Source organism: Pelophylax lessonae, assembly GCF_965119305.1.
Source record: "Pelophylax lessonae genome assembly, chromosome: 12".
NCBI classification, from domain to species: domain Eukaryota; kingdom Metazoa; phylum Chordata; class Amphibia; order Anura; family Ranidae; genus Pelophylax; species Pelophylax lessonae.
In genome coordinates this window covers 208,598,593-208,613,869 of record NC_138779.1, presented here as the reverse complement: position 1 = coordinate 208,613,869, position 15,277 = coordinate 208,598,593, and the positions used below count along the sequence as shown (strand labels likewise).

At 47.1% G+C, this 15,277-nt stretch overlaps 1 protein-coding gene across 1 annotated transcript in view; it reads right to left on the bottom strand.

Annotated features, from left to right (window-relative positions):
• The window catches only part of LOC309569011 (uncharacterized protein), a 168,933-nt gene that overhangs the window by 89,337 nt on the left and 64,319 nt on the right, over positions 1-15,277 (bottom strand). The window contains exon 3 of the mRNA XM_082274771.1: positions 14,160-14,344. Within this exon, the coding sequence (XP_082130897.1) occupies positions 14,160-14,344 (185 nt within the window). The remainder of the gene's footprint in view (positions 1-14,159; positions 14,345-15,277) is intronic.

Below are 15,277 nucleotides of genomic sequence, written 5' to 3'. Positions count from 1 at the left end.
GCTGGCGTGGTTTTAAGTCGCGCTCTGACCATATTGCATCTTAATGAATCTCACACTAGGCGCTATTTTCCGCCCGCCGTTCTTTGAATGCCAATTTCAGACTTAAATAATCGCCGCTTCGCAAAATCACGCCGAAACGCCAATTCGCCGTACTATGAATCAGGCCCTTTGTAACAAAATCAGGATAGAGTTCAGCAAAGAAATTACTAGATTTATCAGTGTACCCTGAGGACAGCCCACTGGATCTAGAGAGTTGTCATCATAACAGTTGTCGCCACTGGACGATCCTGTCCCAGTTACAGCTATAACATTTTGTCAACATCTCTACTCTATCCAAAGCATAAAAATTTTTGGCTATGAATTACATTTTAATAAAACAAAATAACAATGACTGGCTATACCAGCAATCTGGTAAACACGACAAATGTGTAAATTGGTAAATCACTGGCAAGAAGGTGGAAGCATTGCCTAAAGCCCCGTACACACGTGCAGATCGTCGGCCGAACGATCGGCCGTCTTTTGTCCCTGGGCTGTCGTGTCGGTTGAAAAGAGCAAAAGACTGCACAAGAATTTTGTCCGCCGACTACAGCCGACTGCAGAAGTGATGTCATGTGATGGTTAACTTTCCCTGTGTTTTTTATTTTCTGAGCATGCCCAGTCTTGCAAATCTGCTGTCTGTCGGCCGAATTCTGTACTGACTGGCGAACAATCGGCCGTTCTGGTGTCGGCATACTAAAATTTTAATGCTTGCACGACAGATTCTTTTCGGCCGAAAGTGCGCTGTTGGCTGTCGGAAGCATCATACTAACAAGCATACAATCGGCCGATCGGTCGTCGGCCGAAGCTTTTCAGCCGACAATCTGCACGTGTGTACGGGCCTTAAGTGGTGCTTTTGTCCTCCTAAATGTTCTGGGATCTGCTAAATCTGAGGAGCTCAGTATATAAGTCTGTATTTGGATATGACATGTCTTCTGAACCCTCTGCAATGTGCACGTCTTTTTTTTTTTTAAAGAAACTTTATTAAATTCAAAGTGCGATACAATCACAACAAGAGATAACGATGAACAATACATTTTAACCTTTTTTTTCGGAGCCAGATGCCGAGCAGAGGAGGAGCTCATTTCTGGCCCGGGGGGAGAACATCACATATACTGACAAAGTCAAATAGAATTGTCACACTAGAACCCTAGTTGGATGGATCTTGTACCTTTGAGGGGCGGTGGTATCCTAGGGGGGGGTGGACATTGGGAGGAAGAAAAAGATCAGGATCAGGAAAATGTAAGGGAGGGGTACGAGGGGGGGGTGAGGGTGGTGTAAAAAAGACGTGGAAAAGAAGACACCTATGCTACAGCACATTATTTACTGCCCTGGAACAGTGTAAACAAAATCATCTACTACCAATACATCGCTAACATTTTTGGGTTGTGAATCTATAAAATCCTGCCATTTGCTTGAGAAACGATCGGCTGCGGATGGAAGGTTGGAGTCCAGGTTGAGCCGGTCTTTAGTCATAAGGCTTAAGAGTTCGCGGTAAACTTGAGATACTGATGGGCCCACGCTAGAAATCCAATTGGCAAGAATAACCCTGCGAGCTATTAAAAGGCAGGTGAGGATCCAGATGCGTGGGTGGGGGAGAGGGCGGCTAGTCCAGATCTGTAGACGTTTGTCCCAATATCCAAAAATAAGCAATAAAGGGTCCTTTGGTAGCTGAAGAAGCGTGGTCCGTTGTATTAACGCCAGCACCTGATCCCAGAAGGCTGAAACAAAGGAGCAGGACCAAAATCGGTGATGTAGTGATGGACGGTTAGTGTTACAATAGGGGCATAGGCGTGCAAGGGGAGAGTTGCCGGTTGTCGTGAAAGGAATATACGCTCTGTGAAGAATTTTTAACTGGGTTTCCCTCCATGTTTCGTTGGGTGTCAGGCGAAGGGTGTGTTTGTATCCTTGAAATAGTTTTGTGACCAAGTCCTCCAGTGGAAAGTCCCTGGCCCAGTTGGCCGCCGAGGACCTAGCGTGGTGAATGGACGTAAGCTTCTGGAAAGGTTTGTAGATGTCCGAAATGCTATAAGTCCCTGAGTGCAGTAAGGGATCTAACAGAGGATCGCGGAACCTGTTGGCAGGTATGACACCGGATGAGCGGATGAAGCTTTGGCATTGCAGTATAGGAAAAAAATGTGAGGCAGGTAGGTTGTAAGTGTCCAGGATTTCTTGTATTAAACGGGGTTTGCCGGTAGCTTGGTCACAGAGATCCGCGAACTTTAGCAGGCCTTTCCTTTGCCATAATGTAAAGTAGTCCGACTGTATTCCTGGGATAAAGGCGGGGTTGCCCTGAATTGGTAAGTACTTGGACATAAAGGGGGAGAGCTTCAAACGTTTCCTGGATTCCCTCCAGGCAATCACCGTGTCCCGTAAAAGCACATTGTGTTGGAGTGCCGGAGGCATAGATTTCCATTTAACATGCAGGAGAGCTGCCAGTGAAAAGGGAGAGGACATCTGCGACTCCAATCCAACATTTGAATAGTTAGATGACTCCGAGAGCCAATCCAGGGATATTCTAAGAAGGCAAGACAAATTGTATAACCTGATATCAGGAAGACTAGCACCACCCTCGCTCCTGGGAAGACAAAGTTTGTTAAAGGATATACGGGGTCTTTTGCTTCGCCATACAAATTTAGATATGCTGGTGTTCAGCAGTTTGATATCTTTATGTTTTAACAACAAGGGGAGTGTTTGCAACGGGTACAGTAACCTTGCGAAGCTGACCATTTTCACCAAGTGGCATCGCCCCAGGAGCGAGAGAGGCAGATCCATCCAACTGTCCAGTTCACGAGAAATCTTTTGGAAAAGAGGAGGATAGTTCAGGGTATATATAGAAGATGGGAGTTTGCCTACTCTAATACCTAGATACGTTATGTGCGAGTGAGCGACAGTGAAGGGAGAGGAGGCTGCCCAGTCGGGAGGGGGCATGTTACCTAGGGGGAGGATCTCACTTTTAGCGTAGTTTATCCGTAGCCCCGAACAAAGTTTAAATCTATCAAAAATAGAAACGATGGTACGCATATCGGAGAGGGGGTTCCTGGTAAAAATCAGCACGTCGTCCGCAAAGAGAGACAAACGTAGCTCACTTGAACCAATCAGAATACCATGGAGCGGCGCCTTGTCCAACAAGAACCTGGACAGGGGTTCCAATGCCAGATTAAAGAGTAGAGGAGACAGGGGACATCCCTGTCTCGTACCCTTGAACAAGCGGAACTCCTCGGTGAGGGACCCGGCCACCCACAGCCGGGCCGCAGGAGAGGCATACATAGCTTTGACAATGTGAGTGAACGGTCCCGAGAAGCCAAACGAGGCCAAAACCATGGATAACCAATCAAAGTTCACATTGTCAAAAGCCTTCTCCGCGTCCAGGGTGATGATAGCCAGGTCCCCCCCCGAGGAGACCCTGGCCTGCTCTGTGCACGTCTTACTAAACCTTTATATGGACATACAGTGGGTACGGAAAGTATTCAGACCCCCTTAAATTTTTCACTCTTTGTTATATTGCAGCCATTTTCTAAAATCATTTAAGTTCATTCTTCTTCCTCATGAATGTACACATAGCTCCCCATACTGACAGAAAAACACAGAATTGTTGACATTGTTGCAGATTTCTTAAAAAAGAAAAACTGAAATATCACATGGTCCTAAGTATTCAGACCCTTTGCTGTGACACTCATATATTTAACTCAGGTGCTTTCCATTTCTTCTGATCATCCTTGAGATGGTTCTACACCTTCATTTGAGTCCAGCTGTGTTTGATTATACTGATTGGACTTGATTAGGAAAGCCACACACCTGTCTATATAAGACCTTCCAGATCACAATGCATGTCAGAGCAAATGAGAATCATGAGGTCAAAGGAACTGCCTGAAGAGCTCAGAGACAGAATTGTGGCAAGGCACAGATCTGGCCAAGGTTACAAAAAGATTTCTGCTGCACTTAAGGTTCCTAAGAGCACAGTGGCCTCCATAATCCTCAAATGGAAGACGTTTGGGACAACCAGAACCCTTCCTAGAGCTGGCCGTCCGGCCAAACTGAGCTATCGGGGGAGAAGAGCCTTGGTGAGAGAGGTAAAGAAGAACCCAAAGATCACTGTGGCTGAGCTCCAGAGATGCAGTCAGGAGATGGGAGAAAGTTGTAGAAAGTCAACCATCACTGCAGCCCTCCACCAGTCGGGGCTTTATGGCAGAGTGGCCCGACGGAAGCCTCTCCTCAGTGTAAGACACATGAAAGCCTGCATGGAGTTTGCTAAAAAACACCTGAAGGACTCCAAGATGGTGAGAAATAAGATTCTCTGGTCTGATGAGACCAAAATAGAACTTTTTGGCCTTAATTCTAAGCGGTATGTGTGGAGAAAACCAGGCATCACCTGTCCAATACAGTCCCAACAGTGAAGCATGGTGGTGGCAGCATCATGCTGTGGGGGTGTTTTTCAGCTGCAGGGACAGGACGACTGGTTGCAATCGAGGGAAAGATGAATGCGGCCAAGTACAGGGATATCCTGGACAAAAACCTTCTCCAGAGTGCTCTGGACCTCAGACTGGGCCGAAGGTTTACCTTCCAACAAGACAATGACCCTAAGCACACAGCTAAAATAAAGAAGGAGTGGCTTCACAATAACTCCTTCACTGTTCTTGAATGGCCCAGCCAGAGCCCTGACTTAAACCCAATTGAGCATCTCTGGAGAGACCTAAAAATGGCTGTCCACCAACGTTTACCATCCAACCTGACAGAAGTGGAGAGGATCTGCAAGGAGGAATGGCAGAGGATCCCCAAATCCAGGTGTGAAAGACTTGTTGCATCTTTCCCAAAAAGACTCCTGGCTGTATTAGAGCAAAAGGGGGCTTCTACTAAATACTGAGCAAAGGGTCTGAATACTTAGGACCATGTGATATTTCAGTTTTTCTTTTTTAATAAATCTGCAACAATGTCAACAATTCTGTGTTTTTCTGTCAGTATGGGGTGCTATGTGTACATTCATGAGGAAGAAGAATGAACTTAAATGATTTTAGCAAATGGCTGCAATATAACAAAGAGTGAAAAATTTAAGGGGGTCTGAATACTTTCCGTACCCACTGTATCTAGTGCAATACACCAGAGCTTTGATTCTTCAGATAAATGAAGTAATTTTCATGTGTCATTTACAAGTTCAAGATCCTGGAGTGCTTTAAAGGACCAATGTCAAGATATGTCTCGGTGAGAACTTCTCTCTTCCAATATTGTCTTAATCATGTTAGATAATATTTTAAATTTCTGATTTAATGATTTCTTTTATCTGTCAAAGTGCAAATATTCTTTAAAATAAAATGGGGCATTCTTTTAAGGACATTAGTGAAATGTAAATAAGCACTTACCAGATGCTACCAAAGCCAAGAGTATACCGAGAAATTGGAAAGGCGTTGCCATTATGAGATGCTGCTGTATATCTAGTTTGGTGCCGGGGAGAAATAACTGAGTGTGCCGGAGAACAGCTTTTTTATTTGATTTTTGAGTGTGGGAGTTGCCCTTTTGAAACAGATTATTATAATTACATTTCTGGATGTGATACCTCTACATGCCTATCCTGAGGGGGTAAACAAAACTTTGAAAAAATCTTCTGTCAATCTCATATTTATGAGCTATGAATATGAACCATCGTTTTCAATTTGCAACCTTAGGGCACGACCATTTTGTACTTTATTAATACTCCCCATTATGTCAGATAGGAAACACAGATCCTCAATTCTTTAATTCATCATATGAAAAAAACACATTTACTGATACCTGTATGGGTCAGTGTGCCAAATGAAATAAATATGGGGTGGTTTTGGATCTCCTACATTTATTATACATATCTATTATCTGGTCTATTCCTATAGTTAGCTAGTCTATCAAAGCTCTGAAAATGTTAATGATGATGATGATATAATAACAATGCTAGCTATAGAAAGAAACACACTGCTTAAATAAGAAAGGACCTCATTTATTTACAGAGAAAATAGAAATGCTATAACATAAAACACTAAAAGAATACCACAGAGTAGGGATTGACCGATATCAGTTTTTCGTTGCCGATACTGATATTTTGGCCATTGCATATCGGTATTGGTCAATATGGGCCGATATTTTGTACATTTAAAGTTTTGCAAAATAAAGACAATTTTGACACAAATCTGGTACTGAACATGTTCATTTTTGTTTAAAGCTTAATGGCTGGCTTGCTGGCATCCTGTGGTGGCTGGCTGGCTGTCTGGCACCCTGTGGTGGGTGACTGGCTGTCTGGCACCCTGTGGTGGGTGACTGGCTGTCTGGCACCCTGTGGTGGCTGGCTGGCTGTCTGGCACCCTTTGGTGGGTGACTGGCTGTCTGGCACCCTGTGGTGGGTGGCTGGCTTGCTGGCACCCTGTGGTGGGTGGATGGCTGGCTGGCACCCTGTGGTGGCTGGCTGTCTGGCACCCTGTGGTGGGTGGGTGGCTGGCTTGCTGGCCCCCTGTGGTGAATGACTGGCTGGCTGGCACCCCATGGTGGGTGGCTGGCTGGCTGTCTGGCACACTGTGGTGGATAGCTGGCTGTCTGGCACCTGGTGCTGGGTGGTTGGCTGGCTGGCATCCTGTGGTGGGTGGGTGGCTGGCTGGCTGGCACCCTGTGGTGGGTGGGTGGCTGGCTGGACCAGGGGCTGTGGGTGGCTGGCTGGTACAGGGCCTGTGGGCGGTTGGCTGGTGCCTTGCCTGAGGTTGGCTGGTACAGGGCCTGTGGGTGGCTGGCTGGTACAGGGCCTCTGGTGGGTGGCTGGCTGTCTGGCACCTTGTGGTGGGGCTGGCTGGCTGGCTTGCACCCTGTGGTGGGTGGGTGGCTGGCGCAGGGGATGTGGGTGGCGGGCTGGTACAGGGCCTGTGGGTAGCTGGCTGTCTGGCATCCTGTGGTGGGTGGGTGGCTGGCACAGGGGATGTGGGTGGCTGACTGGTACAGGGCCTATGGATGGCTGGCTTATACAATGCCTGTGGCTGGCTGGTACAGAGCCTGTGGGTAGCTGGCTGGCTTGTGCAGGGCCTGTAGGTGGCTGGCTGGCTCGCTGGTACAGTGCCTGTGGCTGGCTGGTACGGGGCCTGTGGGTGTGGGTGGCTGGCTGGCACCAAGCTGCTGTGGGTGAGTGTATGGCTGTGATACACTCCTGGGAGACTAGTCCCGATTCCAGACGAGGCTGTCCAAGGCGAGGGAGGCGGCCTAAGAAGGCAGAATGACGTCACAAAAATATTTGCAATATCGGCCATTTCCGGGGCCGATACCGATATATCGAGGAAAGTGCATATCAGCTCTCGATATATCAGCCTTGCCAATAATTGGTCGATCCCTACTACAGAGCATATAAAACAAAACAAGCATAGATGATACTTTATGTATGGTCGTCCACTGTGTTTTGTAGGTTAGCTGGGCTCCAGGAGAAAGAGAAAGAACTCTAGTTGGCCATTACATTTAAAGCTCACTCAGACACCGCCCACACAAACACCCTCTGCCCGCCTGTACAGTCCTCTGTCCAATGAATCTATAAGGGGCTGTTCTTCCTGTATTCATGCTGTAGTCTCCACTAGGGGCAGCATTAGTCTATGAACCACTGCTTCGACCCGGTCAACATTCCAACAGCAGCTGGTCTTTGAAGCTTTGTTTGCCGTCATGGTAATGAGGCACTTTAATCTTCATTACACCAGGTGGTTTAATGCAAAGCTCTCCTATCCAATACTCCACCGCCAGGGGGTATGTGTGACTTCTTTCTTCCAGATGTAGGTTCTAATATGCATTCTTCAGTTACCTACACCCTGCTGGGTAAACCCACTGTACTGGCATCCCAGGCTACCACCAACAGTGTCCAGGCTAGGTGTAACCAGATTTCACAGTCCAGAAACATCTTACATTAGAAAAAAAAAAAACCATGTTGCCTTCCAACAGTTAGCGTCAGCAAGAGCAATTTGCATCACCTAACAGCACTGGAAGTGTGGTTGTCTACATAGTCCCAACCCCAGGGGGGAATTTCTTGCTCTTGTCTTCATTTAGGGACGATAGCAACCCACATCCTGGGTTTCCTATAACCGGGGACTTTCTACAGATAAGCGGAAGTTGCACTTTTGAGTGGAACTCCGCTTTAAGTTGAATTTGTTTGTAAGTCGGAACAGGTAAATGTTTTAGGTGTAGCTCAAGCTTTCCCTATGGAAAGCATAGGGAAGGGCTAACACCTCTGTAAAATTTGTTTTGCTGTCTGTGCCCCTGTTCTGAAGATTTCATCTCACTTTCTGTCCCTATGACAATTGAATTTTGAAACTTTTTGGATTGTTGTGGAAACAAGGATTGGTGATAAAGCTTCAGTGGAGACACCTTTTTGCCATGATAACTTACAGGAGCGAATTTCCCTTCCTAGGGAGAGATTTCTCCTCACTTCCTGTTGTCTCTATCCATTTGTAATTAGGAGCCGTTTGTAAGTCGAATGTTTGTAACCGGGGGACCACCTGTACTCTTACCACCATGTTTCTCTTGTACTCTTACCTCCATGTTTCACAGTTGGGATGAAGTTGTGTTTTTGGAATGCTTTGTATTCTCAAAACATAATGTTTGCATTGATCTATTCATGAACCATTGTTTCAGCAATTTGATCTCTTAAGATAGACTCATTGGCACAGGTGTTATTAAAGTGTATGCAAAGTCTAACAGTAAACGCAATCTGTCACGTGTTCCTAACCACCGGTAACAGGTAGATGTGCTGACACAGTTCCACAGCTATGGACAGCCTCAGCTGTAGTTGTTCTTTGATCCTGATGTCTTTTTGTTTCTCTAGACTATTTCTTTAGTTTCCCCTTCTTCAGTTTTGTCTATTTGGCTTTGACTCCATAAACACTAAACCCGTGGGCCAAATCTGACCCACTAGGCCATTTCATGTGGCCGTAGTTCCTCTCCTGCAGCCCCCATTTTGTCTCAGCTGTTGGCAGCAGATAGGAGGACAAAGTTCCTCCTACAGGTCCTGTGACTCTCTGTGCAGCCACAGCACCCCGTTATCTCCACATCCCCGGGTCTCAGTATTCAGTAGACTCTGACAGCTGACGCCAGCCCTCCTCTGGTCCTCATCCAGACCCAGCACTTTCTGCTTCCCAGCTCCACCCCCAGCTTCTTCTCGGCAGCAGCACAAGGTAAGGGGGTCCATTGTGTTGTAAGGGAGGCAGGGTTAATCCTTCCTTCTGATGGTGGGGGCCAGGGCCGGACTGGGTATGAAAACCAGCCCTGGAAAAAATTACATACCAGCCCCATAGCATTGCGTCGTCATACCAGCACAACGTCATCAAGTATTCATATATGAAACATAATTTAACCACTTCTGGACTGGCCCTTTTTCCGACACGTTGTTTACAATTTCAAATCTTTTTTTTTTTTTTTGGCTGCAAAATTACTTAGAACCCCCAAACATTATAGATTTTCTTTTAGCAGAGAACCTAGAGAATAAAATGGAGATTTTGCAATACTTATCACACCGAATTTGTGCAGAGGTCACACAAACGCAATTTTTTTTGGAAAAAAATTAACTTTTTTTAAATTAAAAAATAAGAAAACAGTAAAGTTAGCCTAATTATTTTCCATAATGTGAAAGATAATGTTACGCCGAGTAAATAGATTCCCAACATGTCATGCTTCAAAATTGTACAAGCTCGTGGAATGGCGACAAACATTGGTACCTAAAAATCCCCATTGGCAACACTTTAAAAATGTCTAAAGGTTACCAGTTTAAAGTTACATTTCCCCCTGATACAATGCTGCCCCCCTCCCCCTAACACAATGCTGTTCCCCCCCTTATACAATGCCGATACCCCCCACCCTAATACAATGTTGACCCCCCCAGCCCCCTCCTCCTAATTAATACAATGCTGACCCCCCTCCCAATAGTAAAATGCTGTTCCCCCTAATACAATGCTGATCCCCCCCTCTCCCTAAATTTGGGGGGGATCAGCATTGTATTAGGGGAAGGGGGCCAGCAGGAACAGCGTTGTATTAGGGGGAGGGGGGGTGGATCAGCATTGTATTAGGGGCCCTGATACAAGACTAATCCCCCCCATCCCCCTAATACAATGCTGACCCCCCCCTAATAAAATGCTGAACCCTGCTCCCTCCCCCTAATACAATGCTGATCCCCCCCTCCCCCTAAATTTAGGGGGGTCAGCATTGTATTAGGGGGAGGGCGGGCGGATCAGCATTGTATTAGGGGCCCTAATACAATGCTGACTCCCCCCCCCCCCCAAGCCAGTTTACTCTTACCTGGCTGAACAGGGCAACTTAGGGCAGGGAGGATGGTGTCGGGGAGGATGGTACCGGGGAGGATGGTACCGGGGAGGATGGTGTCGCGGAGGATGGTGTCGGGGAGGATGGTACCAGGCAGGATGGTGTCAGGGAGGGTGGTGTCGGGGAGGATGGTGTCGGGGGAGGATGGTGTCGGGGAGGATGGTGTCGGGGAGGATGGTGCCGGGAAGGATGGTGCCGGGGAGGATGGTGCCGGGGAGGATGGCGTCAGGAAGGGTGGCGTCAGGGAGGGTGGCGTCAGGGAGGGTGGCATCAGGGAGGATGGCGTCAGGGAGGATGGCGTCGGGGAGGGTGGTGTCGGGGAGGGTGGTGTCGGGGAGGATGGTGTCAGGGAGGATGGTGCCGGGGAGGATGGTGTCAGGAAGGGTGGCATCAGGGAGGGTGGTGTCAGGGAGGATGGCGTCAGGGAGGATGCGTGAGGGAGGGTGGTGTCAGGGAGGGTGGTGTCAGGCAGGATGGCGTCAGGGAGGATGCGTGAGGGAGGGTGGTGTCAGGGAGGATGGTGTCAGGAAGAATGGTGTCAGGGGGGATGGCGTCAGGGGGGATGGCATCAGGGAGGATGGTGTCGGGGAGGGTCGTGTCAGGGAGGATGGTGTCGGGGAGGATGGTGTCAGGAAGGGTGGCGTCAGGGAGGATGGCGTCAGGGCGGATGGCGTCATGGAGGATGGTGTCAGGGAGGATGGTGTCAGGGAGGATGGTGTCAGGGAGGATGGTGTCATGGAGGATGGTGTCAGGGAGGGTGGCGTCAGGGAGGATTGCGTCAGGGAGGATGGTGTCAGGGAGGATGGTGTCAGGGAGGATGGTGTCAGGGAGGATGGTGTCAGGAAGGATGGTGTCAGGGAGGATGGTGTCATGGAGGATGGTGTCATGGAGGATGGCGTCAGGGAGGGTGGCGTCAGGGAGGATGGTGTCAGGGAGGATGGTGTCAGGGAGGATGGTATCACTGCCTGATATTTGTAGTGATCACAGATCAGATAGAGGGCTGAACCAGTCCGTTGCCTAATCCGCACCAAGGAACACGCAGACACGTTATAAGAGAAGACGAATCTCTCTAATTATAGTATTAAACACGTCATCTCCCCAACTGAAATCTTTTCCATTATTTGCATCACAAGTTATAGGAAAACAATGGATTGGTCAGGCGGCTGAACTAGATTTACCTGAAAACTTCTCAGGAGGACTCAGGAGAGGAGATTCGCTGCCGCGCAGCCAGCCGCTGCCCGCCGGATATGACGTCATGCAGCTCACAGCGGCTGGTGTAGGAATTTGGAAAGAATCCGGCGGAGGTGCTCGAGTGCAGCGGCCGGGCAGCGGGCATCCCTATCTCAAATCAGCCCCATCTCAAAGCGGCCCCAGGGCCGGCGGCCCACCGGGAAAATTCCCGATATCCCGGTAGGCCAGTCCGGCCCTGGTGGGGGCTCCTGACATCTGAAGTAGGGGGTGGGGTGCTTCAGACATCTAGTCTTAGGATACAACTGACCCTTCGAGGGCAACCATAATGAAATTGAGTTTGACACCCTTGCTTTACACCATTCATGCTCCTGATATCTCTTTACTTTGTTTTTAGAGCCGCCCCTCCTGCTGTGCGGGCTGCATCTCTGTTATTTTTTTGGCAGGTAGAGACAACTGGGCATTCCAAAGTCACGGTTTACGTTCCAAAGAGCAGACGTGATATAACCAGAAGTATCCACCTGCTTAATGCTTTTTGCTCCACCAAGAGGGCGCCTCAGAAGCATAGGGAATAGCTAACACCCCTGTAACATTTGTTTTCCTGTCTGTGCCCCTGTTCTGAAGACCTCACCTCACTTTCTGTCCCTATGACAACTGGATTTCGAAACTTTTTGGTTGTTGTGGAAACAAGGATTGGTGATAAAGCTTCAGCGGAGACACCTTTTTCCCATGATAACTCTTACAGGAGAGAGTATTCAGTAGACTCCGACAGCTGACTCCAGCCCTCCTCTGGTCCTCATCCAGACCCAGCACTTTCTGCTTCCCAGCTCCACCCCCAGCTTCTTCTCAGCAGCAGCACAAGGTAAGGGGGTGCATTGTGTTGAAAGGGAGGCAGGGTGACTCTTTCCTTCTGGTGGTGGGGGCTCCTGACATCTGACATAGAAGTGGTGGGGTGCTTCAGACATCTAGTCTTAAGGCCCGTACACACGTACCGATCGTCGGCATACAAACGTCGGCAGACGAAAGATCTGCCGATTGTACGCTTGTTAGTATGGTGCCTCCGACAGCCGTCAGCGCACATTCTGCCGACAAGAATCTGTCTTGCAAGCATTTAAATTTTTGTATGCCGACACCAGAGCGGCCGATTGTTCGCCAGTCAGTACAGAATTCGGCCGACAGACCGCAGATTTGCAAGACTGGGCATGCTCAGAAAAGAAAAAACACAGGGAAAGTTAACCATTACATGACATCACTTCTGCAGTCGGCTGTAGTCGGCGGACAAAATTCTTGTGCTGTCTTTGCACTTTAAAACAGACACCGACAGCCCGGGGACAAAAGACGGCCGATCTTTAGCCGACGAACGGTACGTGTGTACGGGGCTTTAGGATACAACCGACCCTTCGAGGGCAACCATAATGCTGATGTGGCCCGCAATGAAATTGAGTTTGACGCCCTTGCATTACACCATTCACGCTCCTGATAGCTCTATACTTTACTTTAAATTATTTTTTTGGCAGGTAGAGACAGCTGGGCTCCTTGACTCCATGGTGTTGACAGCCCCACAGGCCAGCTCTCCTGACTGCTTTAAAGGGGTCAGCCCAGTACACAGGGACTGGTGAAACAGTCCAGTCACCTGGCAATGGAGGCGCTGGACCCCTCCAATCATATAGACCACATCTGAAAGATGTACCCGATTGGGGATAAGCTTGATTCTGCACATTTGTCAAGCTGAGTCGCCGATAGGGAGTACCACCAGGCCACTGATAGGGGGGTGCCACAGGGGCACACAGGGAGGCCCAAACAGCAGGGGGCCTGGTGCAGTGGGGTGAAAGGACAACTACAGAACAATTCACTGTGTCTGTGTCTCTCCCTCCAGCAACTGAATGCCGTTTTTTCCCCTTCTCCCTCTCACTGGCTTTCAGCTGCTGGAGGGAGAGACACAGACACAGTGCATCCTGCTGTAATTATCTTCCCACCGATCCCCCTCTCTTGGCTGCCCACAATAAATTCCCCTGTCACTGTTCTGCCCCCACCCCCCACCATCGTGCTGCTGGGGAACAGGTGGATAGAGATGGGAGGAAGGGGCCAGTACACAGCTTGCCCACCTATTTGTACCACCCCTCCCAACTGCAAGCATAAACTAAGCTCTAGAAGTATATACCTCGACTACACATGCTGAAGGAATTTTAGACAGGACACAAACTCTTCCCTCTGCTATGCACATTAGATTTTCAAAAAAAAAACGAGATAGTTGTAAATTTGTAGGCCACTAAAAACAAAATTGTATTCAATTTTTTTATTTGTAACATAAAATGTTTTATTCAAATAGTGAAAAAAATGAAAAAAAAAAAAAAAAAACAGCGGTTTACAAACACTAAAATTTTCTAAAAGTAAAATTCCCATCAATCCAATCAGTGCCGTCATATTTTTCATGTAATCTGTGCTCTGCAAAACATTATTCATTATAATAGTGTTTATATTGAAAAAAAAAAAAAAAAATTTAAGTTATCTACTACTTACTGAAGATTAAATAAAAATGTGTCTGTTCCACAAATCAACCTATTTGCTTTGGTTTCTAGTCTAAAAAGACTTTTTTTTTTTTATTTTTTTTTTTTTTTATTTTTTGCATTTCAGATCAATAACTTTAAAAAGAAAATACAAATCAAAGCTGGGAGGTAGAAGCCTTTTTGGAGACCAGTACTTCCATTAGTACAGATATATTTAATCTCCGCGGATTGTCCTTGGGCGCTATAAGATTGGCTGCCTAAATCGCAGATGCTTTTTGTGGCACAACCACGCATTGCCGTTGCACTCGTTGATTTGCCTGTAAAAAATAATTATAAATAATAAAATAAGATACAAATAAAAAAAAAAAATAATAATAATAATAAATACATGATAAAGTTTGGGAAATGTACATTTTCAAATAAATATTTTAAAAGATTAAAACTGTATTGGCAAGTTGATCTCCAAATGTGGCGATTTGCTTTTTTAAATTTTTTTTCTTCAATGAACATTTTGTTTGAATGTTGTGAAATTGAAGGCGACTTTATCCACTGAACGACCAGCGGCCTACATCGCTGGACTTTTGGTGGTCATAACGGGATGATGCCTGCAGCTGCAGCAGCCATTACCCCGGTACCGTTTTTTTTTTTTTTTTTTAGCTGGCAGTTGGCTCTCTTGTAATAGCAATCAGAGCGGCTAACTAGCCGCTCGATTGCTATTACAAGCAGCGGGAGGGGCGTCCCCCCTCCTGCCACCTTCTGCGGCTCTCTTGGGCTCTCCTGTCCCACCAGCCAGCACGTGCGCCAGCTGGCCAGACAGCCGAGCGAAGCCGGGATCGGCCTTGCTCATTTGTTCAGAAGTGATGAAGTGACTTCACTTCCGGTTTACCTGGATGTCAACAGCCCCAGTTATAAAAATCTAAAGTATTCAAAAACACAGATCTTGACATTTTGAATGCTTTCAAGGACAGAGGAGGGATTTGGGGGGTCTTATAGACCCCAGATCTCTCCATAAAGAGTACCTGTCACGTGACATGCCTATTACTGTCACAAAGGATGTTTACATTCCTTGCGACATCAATAGAAAAGATAAAAAAAAGAAAAAGAAAAAAAAAAACAGAAAAAACAGTGTATAAAAAAAAAAAAAATGAAATAAATTAATAAATTAAAAAATATATTTTTAACCACTTTAAGACCGGAAGATTTTACCCCCTTCCTGACCAGGCCCTATTTTGCGATTCGGCACTGCGTTA